Source organism: Lissotriton vulgaris, chromosome 12 (genome assembly GCF_964263255.1).
Source record: "Lissotriton vulgaris chromosome 12, aLisVul1.2, whole genome shotgun sequence".
In the NCBI taxonomy this organism is placed as follows: domain Eukaryota; kingdom Metazoa; phylum Chordata; class Amphibia; order Caudata; family Salamandridae; genus Lissotriton; species Lissotriton vulgaris.
The window spans coordinates 630,135,902-630,160,505 of record NC_141700.1 but is presented as its reverse complement, the minus strand read 5'-3'; the positions used below and the strand labels follow the sequence as shown (position 1 = coordinate 630,160,505).

Sequence of the window (24,604 nt, the reverse complement as noted above, 5' to 3'; positions counted from 1 at the left end):
TTGTGTAGAACGTGTGGTGCATTTTGAAAGTCCTTATGTGTATGGATGGGTTTTCCCAACGAGTTTTTTAGAATGTGGTTTCCTTTGGGTGCACTGTTGTCCATTAGTCGGAATGAAGAGGGTGTTATTTTAAGAGTTATAAATGATCCAATCATCTGGCTGTGAAGTAATGTGCATGTGTGGGCAAATCTTTTGTCATGTACGTTTCACTTTTCCGGTTTGTGATCCCCGTTTTATGCATTTATGTATTCATTCATATATTCATTCATTAGCTCTCCTCCGTTTCGCTCTCGTCCCCCCTTCCCTCTGCCTGCAGCTCTCCTTCGTCTCTCCTCGCCCCCCCCTCCCCTCTGCCCGCAGCTCTCCTTCGTCTCTCCTCGCCCCCCCCCTTCCCTCTTCCCGCAGCTCTCCTTCGTCTCTCCTCGCCCCCCCCCTTCCCTCTGCCCGCAGCTCTCCTTCGTCTCTCCTCGCCCCCCCCTTCCCTCTGCCCGCAGCTCTCCTTCGTCTCTCCTCGCCCCCCCCTCCCCTCTGCCCGCAGCTCTCCTTCGTCTCTCCTCGCCCCCCCCCTTCCCTCTGCCCGCAGCTCTCCTTCGTCTCTCCTCGCCCCCCCCTTCCCTCTGCCCGCAGCTCTCCTTCGTCTCTCCTCGCCCCCCCCTTCCCTCTGCCCGCAGCTCTCCTTCGTCTCTCCTCGCCCCCCCCCCTCCCCTCTGCCCGCAGCTTGCCTTCGTCCCTCCGCCCGCAGCCCTGCTCCGTCCCGCTCTCGTTTAGGACTTGCTCCTTATTGTTTCTCAGGAGCCTAACGCAGCCCCGCCGCTCTGCTTAATTGTTTAGCTTTCATGATTGACACATACTGGGCTCCCTTAAGGTCCGGGACATATGGGGGTGAAGGCAGCAGGGACTGAGGCCGCTGCTGTCATACACTAAAGAACAGCATGGGTGTACCGTGACTCTCCCGCTGTAACAAAAGAGACCGCAGGCTCCCATCACAAGGTGCTTAGGAATCAAACAGCCATATGCAACCGATTCTGAAAAGGATTTTGCTTTCCCCCAGAAAAATGTGCATACAATTAGTATATTTATGCTAGTCGTAATGTATTGTATTTTATTCCTGCTGCTAGGCCTCCTAACTGGCAGTTCTATAGAAAAGTACATTAGACGAAAAGTCCACAGAGAAATATTACCTTCTAACATTGGGTAAAAGAAATAATTCTGTTTATTCATGAGTGTGTAGATGATTACATGTGATAGAATACGGTCTCCTCCAGGCGTCTATGTGCAACAAACAGGGCAAAGATTTAATGCTGAGTAGAGACGTCTCAGTGTCTCACTATACTGAGATTGATACCAGGGGAAGCATTTGTTTGAGTTAGAGGAACCCTTCTTACTTAAAGAGCTACATAATAGCAAAATGCACCATACCAAGCGTCACATGATTTGCTTAATGCTGCAAAAAAGACAGTTTTATCAGAAAGGTAAAGTTTCAACTGTTATGTACAACTGCAAACCAAAAGGAACAAATCTAAGAAGCACTGATACACACCAGTTGAGGTGCTTTCTAAAAAGAAAATGCCTCATAGTGCTATACAGATGTCTTCTTTATTAGAGAATTACGCATTAGTCATAGTGTGGTATATTGGTAACCAGGCCGGGGCCGTTACAGGTAAGAGTGGTGGTGGGGTGGTGGGGGAGAGGCAGGGGGCTGTCGACATACAACAGGATAGGGAAAATAAAATAAATAAATAAAACCACTTACCTTGAGCTTGCTGCATCACTGAGTCGGCGATGCAGCAAGTGCAAGTTGTGTTTTTTATTTATTTATCAGATTTAAATAAGCATTTGGTATAGCACTATTATGTGTTTTTTCAGAAGTGCCTTTTACTAGTTTATTTCTGTGCGGTTCAGATTTGTGGTCTTCACCCATTGTAGCCTTAACGCCTATTGAAATAGTTGCATTAAATGAAGAAGCAAAGTATAAAGGTCATTGTGAGGTGGCTATCGTTACACAAATGACAAACGTGGTCAGAAGTCTGGTTATAAAATATCAGATCTCCTAAAAGACTTTGTTGTCTGCTCCCAAGGCCAGACTGGCAAAAATGCGAAATTCAGCCACCATGTGCAGACAAGCTAATGAGCGCTAGAACAAGAGCAACTATTTAAAGTTGCTGCCAGGATCATGTAACGTGCACCACCACTCCCGGAGGCCGAAACCAGCCTCCAAGTGTCAATAAGCATTTAGAATGCAATAGTCTTGTTATATCTTTATTGGCATTTTAGACATATAGAGGATGTGCAACATATACACATATTTGAAACATCACAGTAGAAATTCAACATTTCCAGTCTCCATCAGGATCATTGCCAAACAGTCAAGTATCTCTTCAGCGTTTTTTCAAACATGCAAATTGTAATATTCTCAAATAATGCCTCCTTTGCCCATAGTCTTTTAACCACCCTATGCCCCCCTCCCTACCCTCTCCAATGTGGGTATGTCAGCGCTACATCCCGTATTGATTCAGGTATTCTACCCATCTCGTGTCAGCTTATGTCTCATCTTTTTGGTAATTGTTGCTACCTTGTTATCTATGGGGTTCTCCTAGCATCAGGGTCTGGATCCGGGGTGGCCGTGGGTGGCTGTGCATCCCCTATATCCCTTAACATTGTCTCCCAGGCTTGTAGATCATTCTCTACTTTCTAATCACACCTGTGGCTTTTGCTCTCTTTGCAAACTTAGGCCTGAATATGAATTCAGAAGAGCAGCAAAGTGAGCCCAGTTTGTTTTTAATGAGGTATTATTGTAGACCATTTCAAGAGTGGCATAATTCTTACTTCTCTCAGTTGTCAGACAAGCAGCGAGGAAATGCATCCATCCCTTTGGCTTGAAGTACCTTTCTGTGCATCCCACACTAAAATTCTTGTGTTTTAAGTGTTCTTAGAGAAGGTAAAAAGTAACGTTTTTCATTCGCTGCCTGCTGAAACTCTTTTCCCCAATAGAGAATCATGGTGCAAGCAGAAAAGTGCTAGGGTGCGAGAGTTTGTCCCATCATGTGTGCAGTGCCACTTGCCTTTTACTTGGACATTCTGTGGCAGTCTTCTAGATATGATTTTTGAAGCTTCCATGAGTTTCTGAGAGACCCACTTCTTGCCTCCAAAAAATATGAAAAGGTGTGGCTAAAGCCATGATAACCTGACTGGACCCGGGTGCATCGTCTCACAGTGGCATAGGTGCTGGCATCATTCTGAGCAGGTACACAGGAGACTGAACAGATTCTCCAGTCATGTGCATAGTATGCCTTTTTGAGGGCTAGAAGCTCATGAGAAAATGTAGAAAATATGCTGGAAACGCTAGAAAAGCAGCCTTTTGGCTAAGGCTCTGAAATGGGCCTCTCCGACATGAAATTCCATCGAAATATTTGGAAAGGTTTAGGGTGCAACACACACACCCCGCACAGTTGTATCCTCCAGTTTCTTTGCCTTAAAGAAGCATGGGAGCAGGCAGAAAATGTCAATAACTTCAGTTCTCCTCAACCTGTTGCCCGCAGCTCCAAACTGCATCCCGGACAAAATAAGGAATACCACAATTTGCCTTTAGGGGTAAAAGTACCAGCCTTGGTTGCGAGATAGACGCATATTTCCTTGTAATAATGATCCTACAGATTATCAAGTTCGGTATTTCTTTTCTGTTTGACAGTAGGCTGGTAACTATCCAGAATCTTCTGACACAACTCCCCCCGCTCTCCCCCCAACAACCATGCTCAAATATCTTGATGAAGGAGATATCATTTATTTTGTAGAAGTAGTCAATACACTGTGGTCCATCTATTTGCAGTACTCCCTTTCGGACTTTGGTCTGCCCAAGTGTTCACTATGAGTATGATTGTAGAGGTATTAGTCTTCTCAGGTGATGAATCCAAGTTCATCCACATTTGAAGGACCGGCTGATCACAATTGGCATTAGATCACTTATAATGTAGAATCCTCGTTTTGTTTAGCTTGGGGTTATCGGTCTCTAAAATCTAGTCATATGTGATCCCTGCCCTGATGAAGGATTCACAGAAGCAATGCTAAACACTGTGAAAAAATTGAGATTCTGAATAGTTTTTTCTAAACATATTTAAATTGTCTGCAGACCATGCACTGACGGCTGAGTCGGTACTGAGCCTGTTTGACGTAATGACTTCCTGGATCTTTATGGTGCCTCACGCTTGACAGAGGTGTGTGTAATGAAATAGCCACGAATGGCAGATTTTGAGTGTCCTTCAAGATATCTTCCTAGGTCTGCACCAGGATTGTTTAATTTCCCACTATGGGTTCCTTACCCTATGACTCTCGTAGTGATTCAGCGAATCAGGAGTCCTATGTCCTGCTTTATTTTGATTATGACAGCTTGTTCTTGTAATCATCACCACTTAACCTAACAGACTTCAATACGGCAGCGGCATGGCCGCTGCTTGGCAGGGCAGGGTCTGTTGCTCAGCAGTGGGCCAGTTATCCATCTATGCCTAGAAATTCTAAAAGTGCAAACTTTTAACTTGAATGGAAAAATCCAGAACAATTTTCCTTTGCCTCCTGTTCTTCATATTGTACTGGCCGCTCATCTGTTTGGGAATTTTGGGAAAAAAATGATAAATTGTGAAGTGATAATGCAGTCATTCGTCTGTGTTAATCATATGCACCTGATTACTTGACCTGGCGTTGAGACAATGAGTTGGGGGGAGAGGATCTAGTGGGCCGCAACCTGGAGGCTTCCATAGCTCTGATTTTCTGCCACAGATTGACTAAAGATGAATTCCCCACATCTCTGCTTTTCCTATTAAAACATTTAATGTAATCCAGGCAAAACCATAAAATATGACTTTAAGCAAACTGACATAAAGTTAAGGACATTGGTGATATGTTCCTTCAACCTGTCATTATGCCTACAACACCTGGTTGCTTGGTTCAGGGGGCCTACTTCCCAGTCATGTCTCTGGATGTTTGATCCAAGGTAAAGTTGTTTTCACCTTTAACCCCTTGCACGCTGATGACGGAACCGCTCCGTCATCAGCTGCGGGTGCGCTGTGCTGATGACGGAGCGGTTCCGTCATGGCCTGCCCGCCGCTCATGCGCGGCGCGAATTCCGCGCCTGCGCTGAGCATTCTATTGAGCGGGGCGGGCCATGACGGAACCGCTCCGTCATGAGCACAGCTCAACCGAGGCTGGTGACGGAGCGGTTCCGTCACCAGCATGCGGCCGCCCCGCCCCCTTAGCACTACGGCGGAATAGCCGCCGCAGTGAAGGGGTTAACATTCATCAAGACTGATATTTGCAAGGGACTGTGTACCAAGTTTGAGGAACCGGAAACTCACCAGTTATATTTTACTGAGCTAACTATAACATGCGCTCCTCCCATCTCCTACTAATGACTTCTTAAATTACACCACTTCCACTCCTGAAGTGTATGTATAAAAAAACGATAAAACCCTGGACATATCACCATCATGTCTGCTTAACCATACCTTGTCATGTGTTGTTATCCCAGCTACTGTGTAATGTTGGTCCACTAGGCCACACATCAGCACCTACTGCTGCGCCTCCAGATAAGGAAGATGGGCCTATGGATGTGATGGAGACAAATTTGGAATGCTTTCCATGGCACGTCATTTAAAGCGGCAAGTATCGTTATGATGCTAGGATGTTATATGACTGAAATCTTTGTCACAGTACTGTGCCCTTCATGGACATGTTAACCTCTGTGGCCTACCTAGATCAACAGTGGGTCCTTTAAGAGCCTCTTTTAACTCTGCTGCAAGGCTCATCACAATATCTAAAATATACAACCACATCACTCCTGATCTACATACTCTAAACTAGCTCCCAATGGAAGCAAGGATTGAGTTCAAAATTGCATGCATGACCCATAAAGCTCTACATCTTAACACCCTGTTGTACTAAGCACAAAAACTGGAGTTTTCTGTGGCTGTAGATCTTCTAGAAGCTCAAGCACTTTATTGCTGAAACCACAGAAATTCTGTAAAAAGAAAACTTACAATCGAGCTTTCTCTGGTATTGCCACGAGAATCTGGAATTCCCTGCCCCTGAAATCAGACTGAACCCCTCGCCTGTTACATTTAACAAGCATTTGCAAAGCAATAGGTCTCGCATTAGGAAAGTTTGAGGTATTGGTAATGTAAATTACACATTTTTTATTTAGGTTTTGTTTTTGAAAATAGCTAAATTAATAGCTTTATTATTTACAATGCCAATAGTTATAACTTTCGCAAATGTGACACCTATAGCATTTGCAATGCAATATGTGTTGTATTTACGTGACTTACATGTATTGATATTACAAATAACAATGGTTTTTAATTTTTTTAAATAATTAATACTTAAATAAAAGTTATTGTAATTTATAATGGCAATAGCTTAAACTTTTGTAAGTAACTTTTGTGAAGATTATGTTCACTGTATTTTATTGTGACGAAAATCCAAGAACAGAAGTGAAATATTAACATCTTTTTGTTACATTTGTAATAAAGCTTGAAACATTGAGAGAACATATTTGAACCAGTTGTTGTTGAATGGTTGCACAGATTGATGCTGTGGTGGCGCTGAGTGATGTTGTGGAGGCGAACAAGTGATGCTGTGGCGTTCAGTGATGCTGTGGTAGCGCATAGTGATGTTGTGGTGCCCCTGAGTGATGTTGTGGTGGTGTTGAGTGATGCTGTATGCTATGCTAGGTTTTGTTTTGCTATCCTGTGTTTTGTTTTGCTATGTTTTGCTATTCTATGCTTTGATTTGTTATGCTATGCTATGCTATGCTGTGTTTTGTTGTGGTATGCTATGTTTTGCTATACTATGCTTTGTTATGCTATGCTATGTTTTGTTATGCTATGCTATGTTTTGTTGTGTTTTGTTATGCTATGTTTTGTTGTGTTTTGTTATGCTATGTTTTGTTGTGTTTTATTATGCTACGCTTTGTTTTGCTATGATATGTTTTGTTATGCTATGTTTTGCTATGCTTTGTCACGAGGGGTGTGAGGGTGTGAGGGTGTGTGAGGGTGTGTGAGGGTGAGTGAGGGTGAGTGAGGGTATGTGAGAGTGTGAGGGTGAGTGAGGGTAAGTGGATGTGAGGGTGAGGGGGTGTGAGGGTGTGTGAGGGTAAGGGTGTGTGAGGGTAAGGGGGTGTGAGGGTAAGGGGGTGTGAGGGTGAGGGGGTGTGAGGGTGAGGGGGTGTGTGAGGGTGACGGGTGTGAAGGGGTGAGGGGGTGTGAGGGTGAGGTGGTGTGTGAGGGTTTGACGGTGTGTGAGGGTGAGGGGGTGAGGGTGTGTGATGGTGAGGTGGTGTGTGAGGGTGAGGTGGTGTGTGAGGTTGAGGGTGTGATGGTTTGAGGGTGAGGGAGTTTGAGGGTGTGTGAGGGTGAGGTGGTGTGTGAGGGTGTGAGGGTTTGAGGGTGGGTGAGGGTGTGAGGGTTTGAGGGAGGGTGAGGGTGGGGGGTGTGAGGGTGAGGGTGGGGGTGAGAGGGTGTGTGAGGGTGAGAGGGTGTGTGAGGGTGGTTGAGGGTGAGAGGGCGGTTGAGGGTGAGTTTGAGGGTGAGTGAGGGGGTGTGTGAGGGTGAGGGGGTGTGAGTGTGAAGGGGTGTGGGAGTGAGGGGGTGTGGGAGTGAGGGGGTGTGGGAGTGAGGGGGTGTGGGAGTGAGGGGGTGTGGGAGTGAGGGGGTGTGGGGGTGAGGGGGGGTGGGGGTGAGGGGGTGTGGGGGTGAGGGGGTGTGGGAGTGAGGGGGTGTGGGAGTGAGGGGGTGTGGGAGTGAGGGGGTGTGGGAGTGAGGGGGTGTGAGAGGGTGAGGGGGTGTGAGGGTGAGCGGGTGTAAGGGGGATGGGGGAGGTGCGTGCTTATGCTGGTTTTCTTCTAGGATTAAGCCTCTGCATTCAGATGCTGCCTGTGAGCCTTCTTTCAGCCTTGCCTAACGGGAGGGGCATTGCAGTGTCTGAAACTGACAATGGTCGTTCTTGAACCCTCAGGAACCCTGTGGGTTCCGACGTCAACATAATTCAGCACTCAGACCTTTCACCTCACAGACCCCACGCCAGACTGCGGTAAATCTACAGCTAAAACTCCACCGCCCAGACAGCGGTTGTAGAGAGAATGCTAGTTCCTTCACTGTTCACGGCACTGAACGCTCTTTCCTACTAGTCCTTTTCCCAAGCCCTTCTTTTACTCCCCTCCCTACTATACATCATACCCCCTCCCCCTGCCCCATTGCCTGGTGTGACTAAAACCTAGAAAATGTCAGGTTAATCCTACAGTTTGGCGACACAGCCCTCGGGCAGTAACTCAACTATGAACTGTCGCGGTGGGTCACCGCACAAACGTTAATGAGGCGCAGCACTAAGCTGACCGCCCATTAGTTCATTTTATTGATTTTCGGAGACAGCCAAACCGGTAATGGCGCACTTGTTCTTTTCAGCCCCCCGTGAGTTCTCAGCCACAAGATATAAACCATCGCCCACTCCGCAATAAGCGCCCTGTCAGCGCTAGCATGAAAATAAAATATGTTCCTCTCTTAGACAATGTTTGTGGCCATTTTGAGTAAATGGTTTGCCTGTTTGTCGCACGACTATGTGAGCAAAACCTGAAAACTCACAGGCCAGCTTGGCACGTTATAATACATCCATGGAGATAGCAAGGTCGCTTGAAGGCTGGCTTGGTTTGAAGCGCTGCACAGGTCGAAACAACATTTAAATATCAACAAGAAGGCGGGTGTATGTTAAGAGCGAGGCCTGGAACGCAGGCGAGAGAGGCGGGCTCTGCTTTGATAGGCAGGAAAGTTCCTTGGAGCCTGCGAGGGTCCGGGAGATGCCCTGCCTCTGTGCCAGGCTCGCGGTAACGTAGCTCATCCAGAGCGCGGCACCGTGGAGGCAGAGGGGTGTGGGTAGTGGAGAGCCCAGAATAAAGCAGGGATTGCAGGAGGGCTGGGGTTACCGGGAGAGAGCAGGCAAGGCATAACGGTGCAAGCGGGGAAGGCCCTCCAACTCCCAGAACATCCCATGGACAGGGTCGCGACGTTCCAGGGTCGCGACGTTCCAGGAAAAGGGAAGGATCATTCCAAATAAGGAGGAGAGGAGAGAAATCCGGTGATGCGACGGAGTGATGGAGCCTGTAGCAGCGCAGCCAGAAAAGAGCCCGGTGAGTGGGGGGGGTGTAGCTGTGTGTGTGTGCGTGTGTGTAGCTGTGCGTGTGAATGTGTGTGTCTGTGGCTGTGTGTCTGTGTGTGTGTGTCTGCGTGCGTGCGTGCGAAATTTTGAGAGGCTGACTTGCTGTGGAACTGGGACAGGAGATGTGCACGGTGCATAGCTGTACGTGCGCGTACACGTGATGAAATCGCCGCCGGCCCTGCGCGTGCCCATCCCGTGTCCCTCATTCCCAGCAAGTGGATAACAATAGATCTTTTCGCTGGACAGCAGAGCTTCGCCCTGCTTACACCAGCTCGACCTAAAAAGGAAGTCAAGGTGCTACTAACTAACACGTTGTTGCTGTAAGGCACTTGCACCTTAGTAGCATTACATGTGTCTACATTTGCTATACCCATGTGTAGTTCCGGACTCCTATTATCATGTATATTTTGTGATGACTTGGTCCCGGTGGTGGCCTCCCGTCTCTTTTTGGGACCCAGCACATCTTGGTTAGGTTTCGAGTTTGTTGTTTGTTTTACTGTTGTCTCCTTCCTGATAACTTGTAAAGAGCTCTGATACCCTCATGGGTCATGTTTGCTCTATATAAAACGTTATAAATAAAATAAAATCAATAAATAAATGACGGTGCACCAGTACAGGTTAAAGTAATTTTTAACAAATAAACATCCACTGACATTGCTGCCTTTTTATTATTAACAGTTTGAATAGAAGCATGTGGCAAATACTGCAGTTTTTGACACCATGTCTGTGTGCTGGATACCTCAGTGTGACCTAAACTGGAGGCCCCCTTTCTGTATATTCCTTTTGGTGGACAATCTGCTGGAATATTAAATATACTTCAGAAAGTGTGTTACTGAATATAAATCAGTTACTTATTTGTTTAACTTTATACAATTATATTGGTGCTTTTGTTTATTTATTTTTAAAGTGCACTACATTTAAGATCTCCAATTGTTATGGTTTTAGGTTGGAACCAATAAGCAGCAGTTATGCTTGGTTTCCTACTCTGTAAATCTGGACTACATAAGTGTATTTGGATTTAGATTTAGTTAATTGGTATCTAGAGCATAGCTGTCTAAGCTACATTGTAGCTTTTTTTCTGTCTTGAAATGGATTGATAGAAAATTCAGAAAAGGTAGCTTTTTGTTCCTTTCTCAAGGTGAGATACGGATCTTGCATACACTGTGTGGCATTTGACAAAGTTTATAACACTGAAAGTGTCTAGTCTTTGGCATGCGTGGTCCCTTTCGATTGGGAAAATCATTCATTACTTGCGTATACTGTTCTTGGGATCTCTTTTATTCAAGTATTGATGTGTGGTTTAATTTGGCTTTCAACCCTGTTTTATGGTCTCTTAAGATTTTTTCAAACTTTTTATACAATCTGTTCGACAGGGGATGTTTGTTCCTGTCTTATCCCACAGAAGTCCTCTACTCAGTCTGGCGTAGCATCCCAGCCACCTTGGAGAAAAGGGAAGCTATCTATACATGCACCTCCCGTCAGTTTCGAGTCTCCTCCTCCTCCTTCTACAATGACTCATGTCACCACTATTCCAGTGTCCCCTTCTTGCCTGGAGAAATGAGAAATGATCCATCACACACCTCCGCTTAGTCCAGAGTCTTTTTGCGTACTGACAGGAGACTGTTGTTTATGTAGTGCCTCCTAACACAACCCGACGAGGGTGCACTGAGGCCTGCTAACCAGACACCAGTATCCTGACACTTAAACATATGTGTTTGATTGGCTTACACCCAACTGGCATAAGCTAACTTACCTATACGTCATTGGTAAATGGTACCCGGGGTCTGGAAGTTAAAGTGTTTCCCCTAGGACTACTGCCACCCTAAGTGTGACAAGGTAAAATGTGTCTCTTCCTGTCACTGCAGACTGGTAGAGTAGTTTTAAACTTCTAACTCTACGTTGTCATTTAAAAAAAATAGCAAAGTCCAAACCTCCCTTTTAAATATGTAAAAGTCACCCCTACTGCCGGCCTACCGAGTCATAAGGAAGGGTGCAGCATATTAAAGAGTAGAACATGTGCTTTACATGTTCTAAAAGTAAAAACTCTCAATTGTTGTTTCTACTATAAGAGAAGCTAGTAGTTCTAATGGTGAGCACAGGTTTACACGCTGACAGCTCAGCTGTGCTAACTTCTGAATGGGACTACTAACGTTGGTATTTCAGGGTATCAAAATACTTGTTACAGTAAAGTTGCCACTTTATTTGCCAAGTTTCCCCAGTGTCCATCTGCAGATGCTGGCCACGGGACACCCTTCTGCCCACCTTTACCAAACCCAACACTAGCCTATTAGCAAGCTCCACCTTAACACTATCTTTGACCTGGTCTGACAATCTTTAAATTGTACTCTTCACACACAATCTGTCACCTGTGTGCACATCAGGAGTACACCAGGTTGTCAGAACTCGGCACAATGAGAACAGTCCCGCAAACTGTATCAGCAACTTATAGCAGTCTCTCTGTTGATGGTCTGTTAGGGTGGAGGAGAGAACTACTGTACCATCTTTGACTTTGACATTTGATGAGAGTAAGTCAGGGAATTTCTCCTTTTCCTCCCCTCCAATCGGTCACAACGAGAACCATGATGTATGCTTTGTCATGGTGTAGTTTTAGCCTGTTACCATGGAAAACCGGGTGAGGTTTTTTGGGGTTCCCAAGTCTACAAGATAGATGACCCCCCCACCTTCTTTCCCAGGAAAAGAAAGGCTGAGTCCACTTGTCCTGAAGTGCTCATTGCTACAGGCTACAAACCCCACATCAACTATCCTGGGTGGTATTCTGCCATTGGGGACTTCTGGTCATACCAGTACTTAACAAGCTCCTGACCGGCTTCAACATTTTTGCTTGCCTTCTTCATGTTTTCAGCCATTCTAGAGTGAAGGCCTAATACACAGTCCACAATAGCTTGCTGGGCTCCTGGAGGGGTCTCTCCCAATCCTCTTTTACCGAACTTGAGGGACCCCTTACAGGATGTCCAAAGAGTAGCTCAAAGGGATTGAAGCCTTTTCCTTTCTGAGGAACCTCTCTGTAGGCAAAGAACAAGCAGGGCAGGAGAACATCTCCTCTCCTTCTGAGCTTTTCAAACAAACGCTTGATTATGCCCTTTATGTTCTTATTAAACCTTACCACAAGGCCATTTCCTTGGGTATGGTAAGCGGTAGTGAAATTATAAGTCATTACACATTGCTCTTAGATAGACTGATACAAAGTTAGTGCCCTTATGTGATATAACCTTCCTAGAGAACTCAACCCTGGAGAAGACTCCAAGAAGGGCTCTAGCCACTGCAGGAGCAGTGACTGTCCTAAGTGGAATAGCTTCGGGATATCAGGTGGCATATTCCACTACCACAAAGATACACCCAAAACTCTGGAAACAGGTTTAAGGGACCAACAATGTCAAACCCCATCCTCTCAAAGGGGAGTCTTCACCACAGTATGAGGTATAAGGGGAGCCTTTGGCTTTCCTCCTGCCTTACCACTGGCTTCACAGGTGACATAAGAGCGACAGAACTCCCTCACCTTCGTAGACATCTGGTACCAGTAAAAATGATTCACTTGCCTTACTATACAGCAACCCCTCCTCCCAATATTTGTTATGAGTACCACTGGCATTGCTGTGTTCCTGTTTAACAGCTAACAGTCGCAGGTCCTCAACAGTGGTACAAGTCCTTTGTCCCAGGCTCAAGTCCTCCATAGAAGTACCTCCTGCTTCCTGTCGTTCTCGCTGCTCTGGCAAGTCTCCTAGAGAGACAGCCTCTTCAGGTACCAGGTTCCCCCCGCCTCCTGGGCACGTGAACCTTTGGAAGGCAGCTTGCTATCCTTCCTGCCCCTTCTGTTGTTGCTAGGAACCTAGTCTATTGTTTCAGGCTCCAGAGTCCCTTGACTTTACCGCAGGGCTTTTAATGACATTGTGGAGATACACACTCATTCAGGGAGACCTAGCATTTCTGCCTGAGTCCGTCGCCTCACTTATGCGCAGGAGGAATTTTCAGGGTCCTTGCCAAACATACACTCCACTAGGATGGCATGGAACAGAGTTACCTTGTTAGGGTCAGTAACCCCTCCCCTCTCAAAGTCCTTAGCCATGGGATGGGATTTTGTAATATAGTCAGCACTGATAATTTAGTGCACCTCTTCTGGTAGGATTTGTCTGGGATACCAACCTATCACTTCCACCCCATTAATTTTTGGCCACTGACTGTCTTTTTCCATACTTTGAGGCCAGTAAGCCAAAGGGTCATTGTTCGCCTCACCAAGGGAAACAAATGTTGCCTCTGTGTACCCTTTGTCATCTCCAGGGACAACTCCAGGGACAACGTCCACCCCATCCCTACACGGGCCATGCCTTTGAGATGCCTTTGAGATAATCACAAGTGGGTGCCTTTGTGGTGCACCCTGCATCTCCTCTCTTGTGCCCTGGCTCTCTGCAGTCAAACCACACCCCATGTTGAAAACATTTTTTTAAGTGTCAAATTCGTTGAATTTGCCAATGTGTGTGTTGTGGTTTAATGAAAAGTCTTGATTCATTATTCCTTTACAATCGATATCTTTTTATTTTGGTATCGATAAAGTCTTAAAAAGATAGGTTTATTTTGATAAATTAGTGTCTGATTTCATGGCAGTTGTTTTTCTTTCTTCTTCCTTTGTTTTGGTGCTGTTGGTGGCTTCGAGCCTGAATGCTCGAAGCCACAGCTATCCATGGTTGAGCTATTGTTTGGCAAAAGAAGCCTGACTGCTTCTGAGAAAGGTTGGAAGTATATTATACGGTGAGGTCTCACAACCATGCCAAATAATGCACTCATTTGCTGTTGAAATATAGGCCCTGCCCTATTCCCAGAGGTCTATCTGTTGTGAAGGGCGGACAACATGGCTCCCTGGCCCATCCTAGTGTTTGAATTCTTACATTCTTGGGCTCTTTTGGTTTCTGATGAGCTTAAAATGCAGCAGGTAGGTCTCAGTTCAGCTCCTACCTTCTGACCGAATCCCTATCCCACATGTCTTCCTCGGCACCCTCACCGCAGGAGCCAGCAGCATCACCAACCACTGACTCCTCTTAATAATGCTACCTTGTGTCAGAGGGGATGTTTGATAGGTTTGCATGCATAATACTTATTGAGCTCATGAAGATCCCCTCAGTTGGAGTTGCATTTTGTCATTTTATTCTCCTTTTCCAACTATTCTTTGGAAGTAATATTGCAGTATTTTAATAAATGCCACATTTTAAAGTTTGGTATAGTATGACCTTACAGCTAGATGATACTTTTGCAGCTTTTGTCGTCATATGTGCACCAGGTACTCTGGAAGGTAACTTTGAACTTTAGACTCTTAGGTTAGTTGTACATTTTCCATAAAGGGGTACAGGTTCACAAATGCTGTAATATGTGCCCTACATGGTGGGGTGGTTCACTCATTTCTCCCATAAATGAACAGCGTCTTTCAATTTCAATTTAATAAGCACAGACCACTATGAATATGTGAGCTAAGTCCCTGCGTCATTGAGAGCCACACCCAGGTGTGTCCGAAGCATACACTTCTGCTTGGCAGGTCGCACACAGGGAGCAAGCAAATGGACAAACATAGCTTTTTAGAATATGTGAGGATTGTACAACATAAAACTCACTGTTTTGTGTTGTAAGCTATTGTCAACAATACATTTTTACAAACTCCTGAAGTACATGTAGCATCAAGATAGTGACAGTTTCCAAGTTGCTCCAGATTTAACAAATTCTTCACTTCTAGTTAAGTGCTCCCAAGTCAAGCCGAGCGACCCCCAGAGCAACAAGTTTCTGCTGAAACTAAATAACTCAAAACTGGCCCCAGTTCTGCCAGTAAATCTTGAGGTATGGCTCTGTTGCAGTTCTTCACCATTTGGTCGAGCCAATACATTGAATAAGAATTGAAGGAGTTTATGAAGTATTTATGCAGGTCATCCCCCAATATCCCAGCCTTGGATGTGGACAGCAGATACCCCAGAATAACCGTAATGCAGTTAACTATCCCTTCTTAATAGTTTTGCCATCCATACACAAAATAATATGCCCACACATGTCCACTTAATTTCAAAACAAACTACACCATAAATTAGTTTTGTAAAAAAAAAAAAAGTACATACATTGAAATTCCGGGCCATTCAACACATTGTAACTTGCACCGACTTTGCAAGATTTCCTATCAATAATACTCTGCAAACAGCACCCAAAATAATGCCTATAAACCTATTGCATCATCACACTTCTAGTAAAAAATGCACCCATCATCAACAGCAAATGCTGAGCTATCACCAGCAAACAGAAAATCTCATACATCCTTTAAACAAGAGAAAACCACAGTCAATGCAAATGCAGCTGCCACACAACTTTTAAACCAACGTTATAAACGGGTTGCTTTGTAGTTTGTAGCCCCTGGGAATCCACTACTTGGGGAAAATGACGAACAAAATCTTTTCTGGAAGTAAACATCCTAGTAAATTCAATAGGAGTTGTTTGCCCAATGTTTTTGTTTCAACAATGTCCTAGAAGCTTGAATGAAATATGTAAGAACAAAATAAATATTTTTAATATTGAAAGTAAACTGAAATTCATAACTAATATAGAATGTGAAATATCATGGTGAGCAATTACCTTTCTGGTGAAAATGGTATCTAGTTTGGGTTCACATAAGACATGGAGTCAGGGAAAGCCAGAACTGCATTGATGACTTGAGTACAAAACTCTCCCTGCATTTCCAAAAGTTATTTCTATCCTTAAGGAGATGTGCACTCAGGAAAACATAGGAATACCATATATTTGTGATAGGTTGACAACTTATGAAATTCAGGGTTTGTTGTCCAGGGAAAATACTCAAAATAAAAGAATGCCTTGCCTATCTGTTGTACCAGATAGCAGGCATTCAGGGGCCTCCCACTGCACCATGCATGTTCATGAAAGTACGGCTAAAGTTATCAGCCACCTTTCTGGAATAAGGTAATTCCTTGCAAATGTTAGTAGAACTGTTGTAAATTAGGAGTATTGTTTATTTTAGAGTTTAGACATTTGGAGGACTTAAGATGGGCTTCACTTCTTTCTTCCCAGTTGCCCAAATGTATTCGTCCAAGATGTTTATGAATTGAGCCCTTTCGAAAGACAAAATGTAGGTGTCCTTGATTTGGGTAGTCGCAACACCTGTTGCTTGCAGGGCTGTGAAATGAAAAGATCTGCACTATATTGTGATGTGTTTACAAAAAAAATGTTGTTATGCATTTTAGGAAATTGGATGTCTGGAAAACATAGACAGCATCATAGAAGAGATTGCAAACGGATATGGGCTCTCACGCCACAGCCAAAGTGGTACAGGCACAGACAGTCGCCCTCTACTTTATGTTGAGCACAGGTAAGCTAGATTTTCAGGCAGTTTACTGTGCATGGCTGTGATCTAGAAGAACCTGTCTTTTACATGTATCCTACTAACTGCGGACTGAACGTCTTTTAAGTTTGAAAAGACAAAGTTGCTCGCCTTAACTGTCTTCAATTCTAGCAGACCGCGTTATACTGTATTTTTTCCCTCTGTACTACAAGCCTGTTCCTCTGGAACCAGAATCTCGGTAAGATGCTGTCTCTTTAAAAACTCTGTTATTTTGAAATCTTTTGTGTTCACGACATTCCACAGAGGTGCATTGGGCTGGTAAGAATTGCAGTATCTGGGTCTGATTTTATCTTAAAATTAAGTTCTTTTGTTCTTCTGAATTCAAAGATTCTCAAATGGAGTGTCAACACTGCAGAAAACCTCCCAGGATCAGAAGACTTTTTTGCTTAAGATGTTGTACAAATGTGGATACCAAGATTAGTCCAGTTCCAAAAAGTAGTCTGAGAAGTTAGACCTTTGCTCTGTGGTGATAATGAAACAAAACCCTTTTTTGTGTCAATACTTAGTGTTCATTTCAGATAATCTCTCTAATTCCTCTTGATGGAAACCCTCACTGATGAACCATTTCTGGAAGCCAAATTTCAACATCTCTTGGGCAGATGTCAGGAACGGTAACCACAAAGTATATCATTGTAGGTAGAAGTCAGTCCCTTTCATTTCATTCATAAATGTAGTGGCAAAGTCAAATTGCATGTGCTGAAGTGCATGTGGTGATCGTTAATCCACCTACTCTGTTTCTGGATCTGAGGACCACAGATGGCATATGTACTCTTGATTTTCTCTAATGTTCAGGGTGAAGAAAATAGAGACTTGTTTTGTTCATAAGGTGAAGTACAGTACATTTCTAGTTAATATATATGACCGGCCCTGTGTGAGATAAAACTGAGGTTGAATGAAGACGTCTTAGGACTCTTATAGCATGTCAGAATACTAACATGGGCCTTCACTTCCTTGCTAATGGAGTTTCTTTACTTGGGGCTGTTTGTGGAAAAGCACTACTTATTGGTGAGCTACAAAAAAGTTAATTGCCGCTGTCAGGGAGAAATCCACCTTTCTTCTCCCATTCATCAACAACGGACATATGTGTACATAAATTCAACCAGATCCAAAGGAGCAGCCGTCCTTGCAGGCTGAACAAATTGTTGTCTTTGACAGAAAAATAAATTGTTCCAGCTGCATAGCAAAATTGAGGGTGATCTTTGACCTCCACTCTACTAGGTGTGGCACAAACTGACAATGTTGTTAAAATTGACTGCCAATCTTGTACTACTATTTGTTTGACAATCTTTAATACATCTGAATTGGAAATCTGATATCAGTAATGACTAGATATCTTTTAAATGAGTTACTAGTATAGATTTGTGTTAAGAAGACAATAACGCCAAGTAAGTACTGAAGAATGTATTCCATCTTCCACCCCCCAACAGGTTCCAGTCAGTCAATATGAATGTTCCATGGGTAGGGCAAGGGCAGGGGTGAAGGGAGAGGGATAAACCAAGTTAGTTACAACACACCTCCCAAGGCAGGAGGGAAAGAAGAAGAAAAGAACAGTGAGGGAGAGAAACAGGGAAACAGAAGAAAAATAGAACAAGGAAAGAAGAACATTACTGAAAAGTGCTAGAACAACAGCGAGCAATAAATGGACCGTACATGGTCAAGAGAAATTTAACCAACCACAAAGTCTTTGTGCCAAACTGGACAACCACTGTTCCTGGATGACCTGCGAGGAGACATGGAGCGTTTTGCCATAAGACCTGCGCTGCTTCCTTCTGAGCAATTTGGGGAGACTTGCATTTCACCACCTTGTCCATCCCCCAAGTTTGTCCATTTTCCAACTGGACTATGTTTCTTCCTACTCTTGTTATTTTGAGAGGTCAGAAAAACTGGAATAGCTCTCTCTTCTTGCTTTAGGAAGATCAATGCGTACCCATTCACCTGGATTGAGCAAATGTGTTTTGACATTCTTAGTGTGGTCATATCTTGTTTTGTATTTGTTTTGCTGTGTTCAAATTATTCGGGCAATTTCTGATCTGTATACGGTGAATTGGCTGTTTTTACGAAACCATCCAGCGGTGAGGTTGGTTTTTGGCTTCCTACCCTTTAAAGAGATAAACAGAGACACCCCTGTGACACTATTTGGTGCACTTCTGTACACCCATATCGTTTCTTGCAAGGCTGAATTTGCTGATACATTAGTGATCTCTGCTCTTTGAAGACATTCCTTAATAATTCTGTTCATGCGTTCTACTAACCCATTAGCCGTGGGGCAATACTATGCGGTTTTCTGATGTGAAATGCTTCATGAGATCAGATGTAAATTGGACCCCATTGTCTGTTACTCTGGTATCTGGTATGCCTTCTTCATAAAAAGAATCTTTTAGAAATTGAATGAGGGACTTGATGTCAATTTGGTTTACACATTTCGTAATCACCCAATGAGTGTGGTAGTCTATGAGAACCAAAATAAATCGTTCATTCAGATGTTTGAGGTTTAATGGGCCAGTAATGTCTAAAGCAAGTTTCGACCATGGTTGAGTAGGGACTTGAACAGGGGACAAAGGGGGTTTCCTAACTGTAAGCGGTTTATCACTTTTGGCACACTCATTACAGTTTTTGACTAACTCTTCAACCATGGCATCCATCCCTGGCCACCAGTATTCCTCATGTACCTTGCCTTTAGTTAGGCTACGACCCAAGTGTCCCATGTGTGCAAAATTTAAAATGTTGCTTCTGACTCCCATGGAAGGTACAATCTTTTCTCCCCGATAAATCGTATCATCAATAATACTCAATTCAAGTCTTACTTCCCAAAATTTCCTGAGAGCACTCTTGTTGTCAGCCCATCCATTCCTAATGTTTTCCTTTAAAGGAGCTACTGTTTTGTCAAGCACATTGCAGTCCTCCCAAATCCTCTTTTGTCGAAGACTGCTACTTCTAGAATGACGTCCCCATCTTCTTCCTCTTGCGCGTGTCTGCACTTGCTTTAAGAGGAGTATGAGACAGGAAATCAGCCACAACATTGTGTTTGCCAGGTACATATTCTACTTTGAAAGCGTAGCTTTCTAGTCCCAAAATCCATTTGGCTATTCTCAGTGTGGTCCTGATAGAACCATTGGTTGTGAACACATAGTTGAGGGGTTTGTGGTCGGTTTTAACAGTGAAAGGTATACCCCGCAATTTTTTTAACCCCTTCGGTGCTCATGACTGCTCCCCGCCGTCATGAGTCACAGTAGGCGTGTGCTCATGACGGCCAGGAGCAGTCATGACCACGCCCGCGATCGGAATGTTCAGCACCGGCTCGGAATTCCAGCAGCAGCCAAGGTGTTAAATGTCTGATGGCCCAGAAACACGCTAGAGCCTCTTTTTCTACTAAGGAGTAGTGTTGTTCAGCACCTTTCAATGTCCTTGAGGGAAAAGCAAAAACTTGCTCTTTGTCCCCTATCCTCTGGGTGAGTCTGGCTCCCAACCCTTTATTGCTGGCACCCGTGGGCAAATAGTTCGTTTTGGTAGGATCAAGTCTAGGTGCATTGGTGATGCATGACTTGATTGCCGTGAATGCAGTTTGGCAGTCTTCGTTCCATACAAAGTTTTTTTTGCTCTTTGTAAATTGCATAGAGGTTCTACTCGGCTGGCATAGTTTTGAATACATTTTGAGTACTATTCTAGGTAGGCCTAAAAAAGACTTCAGTTCTTCTACATTGGTAGGAGCAAGAGCATTTAGAATGGCATCACTAAATTCATTTTGGGCTTGATGCCATCTCGGAGAAATAGTATGGCCTAGATATTCCACAGAATTTACTCCAATTTGACATTTCTCTTTCTTCAGAGTTAGGCCAGTTTTACTCAACTTGTGCATGACTTGTCTTAACATGTCATCATGCTCTTTTATGCCTTTCCCATGTATGAGGATATCCTCTTGGAAGCACAAGGTGCCCCGGACGTCTTTGAGAACATGTCGCATGATTCTTTGGAATGCGGCTTTAGCTGAGGCCAATCCAAAGGGCATGCGAAGATACTGGAACTCCCCTAAGGGAGTGATAAACAAGGTGAGGTGGCGTCACTCCAGATGCAGTTCCACCTGGTGTTATGCCGAGGATAGTTCAAGGACACTTAAGAAACTGGCATCCTTGATAAGGGTTAAGATCTCATGTATCCTTGGTAGTGAATGTCGATCTACCCAGATATTCTTGTTTAGGTCTCTGAGGTCAATGCAAAGCCTGACATCCTTGCTAGCTGATTTGGACGTGATTTACTAATATCCGTGCGCAAATCTAAACTATTCAAAAACCAGCAAAAAGGGTTAAAAGCTGCTGTAAGGATCTTGTGCGTGCAAATAAAACGGCATCATCTGGATATAAAAGAGTTGGCAGCAATCTGTCGCTGACTCTTGGGACACCTACACCCTTAATCGTAAGTGCTTTCTCAAGGTGATTAACATATATAATAAAAAAGGGGGCTAGTATGCGACCCTGCCTAACCCCCTTACTTAGTGCAAAATTCTTTGTGCATTCACCATTACTGCCAAAACGTGCTGAAGCCGTTAATTCATGGAATAGATCCCCAAGGAAGCTAACTAAACACTCATCCACCCTCATGGACCCCAGCTCAGCCCAAAGTTTTTCCCGATTGACCAGATCAAATGCAGAGCTGAGATCCATGAAGGCAAGATGGAGAGATCCTTTCTTTGCCCAAACACATTTATTGATTATCAGGTGAAGGTTAAGATTCTACTCAAAAGTATGCCTCCCTGCACGAAATCCATACTGAATATCAGACCGGGTATTCTGTTCTTCAGACCACTGGATCAGTCTATTCAGGATGATCCTACCTATAATTTTAACTTTAGTATCTATTAAACTAATAGACCTATAACAGGAGGGGTCACTCCTGTTTCCCTTTTTATAAATGGGAACAATAACAGTGTCACCAGGACTCGGGCAGTGTTTGACCAATAGCAGCATTAAAATACAACATAAGTAGGGGAGCCTATAGATCGACACAAGCTTTTAACAGATCACCCAAGAACCCATTGTCACGCCTGCCAGTTTTCCAGCCAGTTCGCGCAGGCAAACAAAGATGGCTGCCTTGAAACGCGAATGGGCCAGGGGGTCAGGCAGGAGTCAAAAGCCTGACTTCCCCGATGCACCAGTGCTTCGCGTTCTAGTGTTTGCGTTTTCTACGCGTCACTTCCGCTTTAGCCGTTTCACCCGTTTCGAGGATTTGTAACTTGTGGACGCCCCTCTCTCGTAACCAGCGCTTTTTGGTCTCTAGAGTTACGGGGTTTAGTGTCTGCTTCTTGGTGCCTTATCGGTACTTTTGCTGTTCCCTGGAGTTTTGCTCTCGGCTGAGAATCTCGTTGCCCTTCCCTCTCCGCCTCCGTCCTTGTTCTCTTGACGGACTCGGAAACTTCAGAATTGCTTTCTGGTGCCGGCTATCGTCTTCAGTATTTCTCCCGGGACACCAGCCAGCTACTCCCGGTTCTGCCCGCCGGCCGGACTTCACGTTCCGTCGGCCGGCCGGACCAGGGCAGAGTGTGTGTGGTTGTTCCTAGAGAATTCTGGTTGTCTTGGTCCGTCCAGAATCCTTTTTTTTTGTGTTTTATTCTTACCCGGTAACTCCCTAGTATTTGGACGTCCACTGGCTTTTGGGAAACTGGCATTCGTCACGGTTTGGAGAGCAGAGGATACGGCAACGCGCATGGCGCATTGTTTATTCATTGTTTTCCCCCAGTTAGTTAAAGATTGAATGTGTTCATGAGACATAACTTCTATTGCAGGTACCACAGATCTAAGTATCTATATTGAAACAGACTTACCTCCTCCGTGTCCCTGATCGCCTGAATTGGTGAGGCCTTACCCTATAGTAACAGATATACATTACTGATTATGGGCATTTTCAGTTGACTTAAAGACATCTTGGTTGAAAAGGTTATTTCATAGCATCATCGTGAAGAAGAGGTCATACGATTCCTGTAATATATTGTTGGACCGTGGTATTGCCTGCGAATACCAGATAACCATAGGTAAACTCACATTAAACAGACAAGATATATTGTAAGTTTCCTCATGCTGTCTATTAACCATAATCCTTTCTTTTAGCACCTGTTTTCGACCATTGGGGAGATCTGTCCGTGGAGTCCTTCTTTTTCCCCTTACTTCCCTTGTTTTGTTCCCTCCTTTCCCTCCATATCACCATTGTGTTCTAGGGTTTGATAGACACAAGAGGTGTAGGGGGGACGGGTTGGGCTTGTCTGCGGTTCCTGGCACTCCTGCAGAAACAGCTACTGGGATCCTTACACCCATTTTCCCCAGGAGCCTTGCCTCTTGGTAGAGATTCTATAGCGTCTCTATCCTATTCCCAGTGCAACGATAGTTTAGCTACCTGGTCTCTTAAAGAAGAGCCCTCCACCAAACCCGTTCCCTGATATACTACTGAAAAGTGATCTTCCCATTTCTTTTTTTCTTTTTTTTATTCAGTGTATTCATTATTTGTTCAGTCAGAGTACACCTATTCATCAATAGAGCTATGGCACAGTTGTGGACACTCTTATACTCCGTCCACCCACCCATTTTGGATCACGGATATCTGGGTTCACCCCAAAACCAATCATTCTGGATTTCTGTGTAACACGTTGCAGATAACTACAAAAAGATCCATTCACATTACATCTTACTATGTCTGATCTTCCCATTTCTGAGATGGCACCAGCCTTGCTAGGTTTGTCACCTTCTCCTTCTGAAGGAAGGATGATTAACCACTTTCGAGAAGAATGTACTGTCCTTCGTAGTACTTGCTTGAAAGTAAATCCTCCCACATCTGTCTGTAGTTCCTTCTTCCTATGAATGATCGCTGCATGGTATATGGCCCTACAGTGCTTAATTTTGCTCTGAACCCGTGGCAATAATTTGAACTGTGCTAAAAGTGCCCTACGCACCCTGGTACAGGTCTTATCAAACCAATGGTCTGGCTTAATTCTTATTGACATGGCAGAATTAATATAGTTGCCTTTCTTATATACAGATTGAATGCTGACATCAGGAGCCTCTACATCCACGCAAACCCGGATTTCAGAGGAGCAAGAGAAAACCAGAATCTTTAAAAACTGCTCTGGGACTATTTTCTCCCATTTCAATTTACGTTCCTGGTCGATAGCGTTCACTTTGTTCTCCAAATGATAATAGGATGCAACTTTCTTAGTGATCCACCGAAAACTGACCGGTTATGATCACTGCACATGTTCCAGTCCACAGAAAAGGTAGAATTAGAGGCAAGATATAAACCCACAGACCCATACATGTAATCAATATAAGAGCCACTTCTGCAACCCTTAAAGGTAGGTGTAACCTCCCTTTACACAAATGTTCCCACCTCAAAGATTAACCAAGTTATATTCTGCAGACAGGTCATTCATCATGTCCCCTTTTTAGGTCTCGCCTGTCGATGCGCATGCGCATCGAGCTTGCGAGTCTATGGTGGCTTATCCACTCTTTATCCCCAACTTGCAAGGAATCGTGGCGATTCCTTGCAGTGCACGAGAAATTTAAGCTCAATGCGCATGCGCATTGAGCTTAAATGCGCGTGCACATGCCCCCAGCCGCCTGCCTTGCCTACTCTCCCAGCTGGTGCCGCTCCACCCCCTGCGGCATCAAAGGCTTTCACGGCCGGCCGGCCATGCTTTCAGTTTCACGACCGGCCGGCCGTGTGAAGCCCGCTCTCCCTGCTCCGCCCCCTGCTCCGGCCGAGACGCATTTCTCCTCCCTCCTCCAGTTAAAGGAGCCTAACCCCAAACCAATCATGCATCGTGGTCGCACCATAATCTGCATTTGTTTTATTTTACCTATAAAATGTAAACCATTAACGAGTCTGAGCATTCTTACAATTAAACGCTCTGATGTGTTCACATCCCCTGCTAAAGCCCTTGGACTCGCTCTTCCTATGGGCTACTTCAAACATGACTCGTTATTTTGCCTTACTTGGTTGCAGTGTTACTAAAGCCATCGAATGCAGCCC

At 44.5% G+C, this 24,604-nt stretch overlaps 1 protein-coding gene across 2 annotated transcripts in view; it reads left to right on the top strand.

Annotated features, from left to right (window-relative positions):
• Window positions 1–24,604, top strand: part of TCF25 (TCF25 ribosome quality control complex subunit) — a 486,799-nt gene that overhangs the window by 21,299 nt on the left and 440,896 nt on the right. For both annotated transcript variants that reach the window (XM_086945785.1, XM_086945784.1), the window contains exon 4: window positions 16,437–16,561. In XM_086945785.1, coding sequence (XP_086801911.1) covers window positions 16,437–16,561 — 125 coding nt within the window. The remainder of the gene's footprint in view (window positions 1–16,436; window positions 16,562–24,604) is intronic.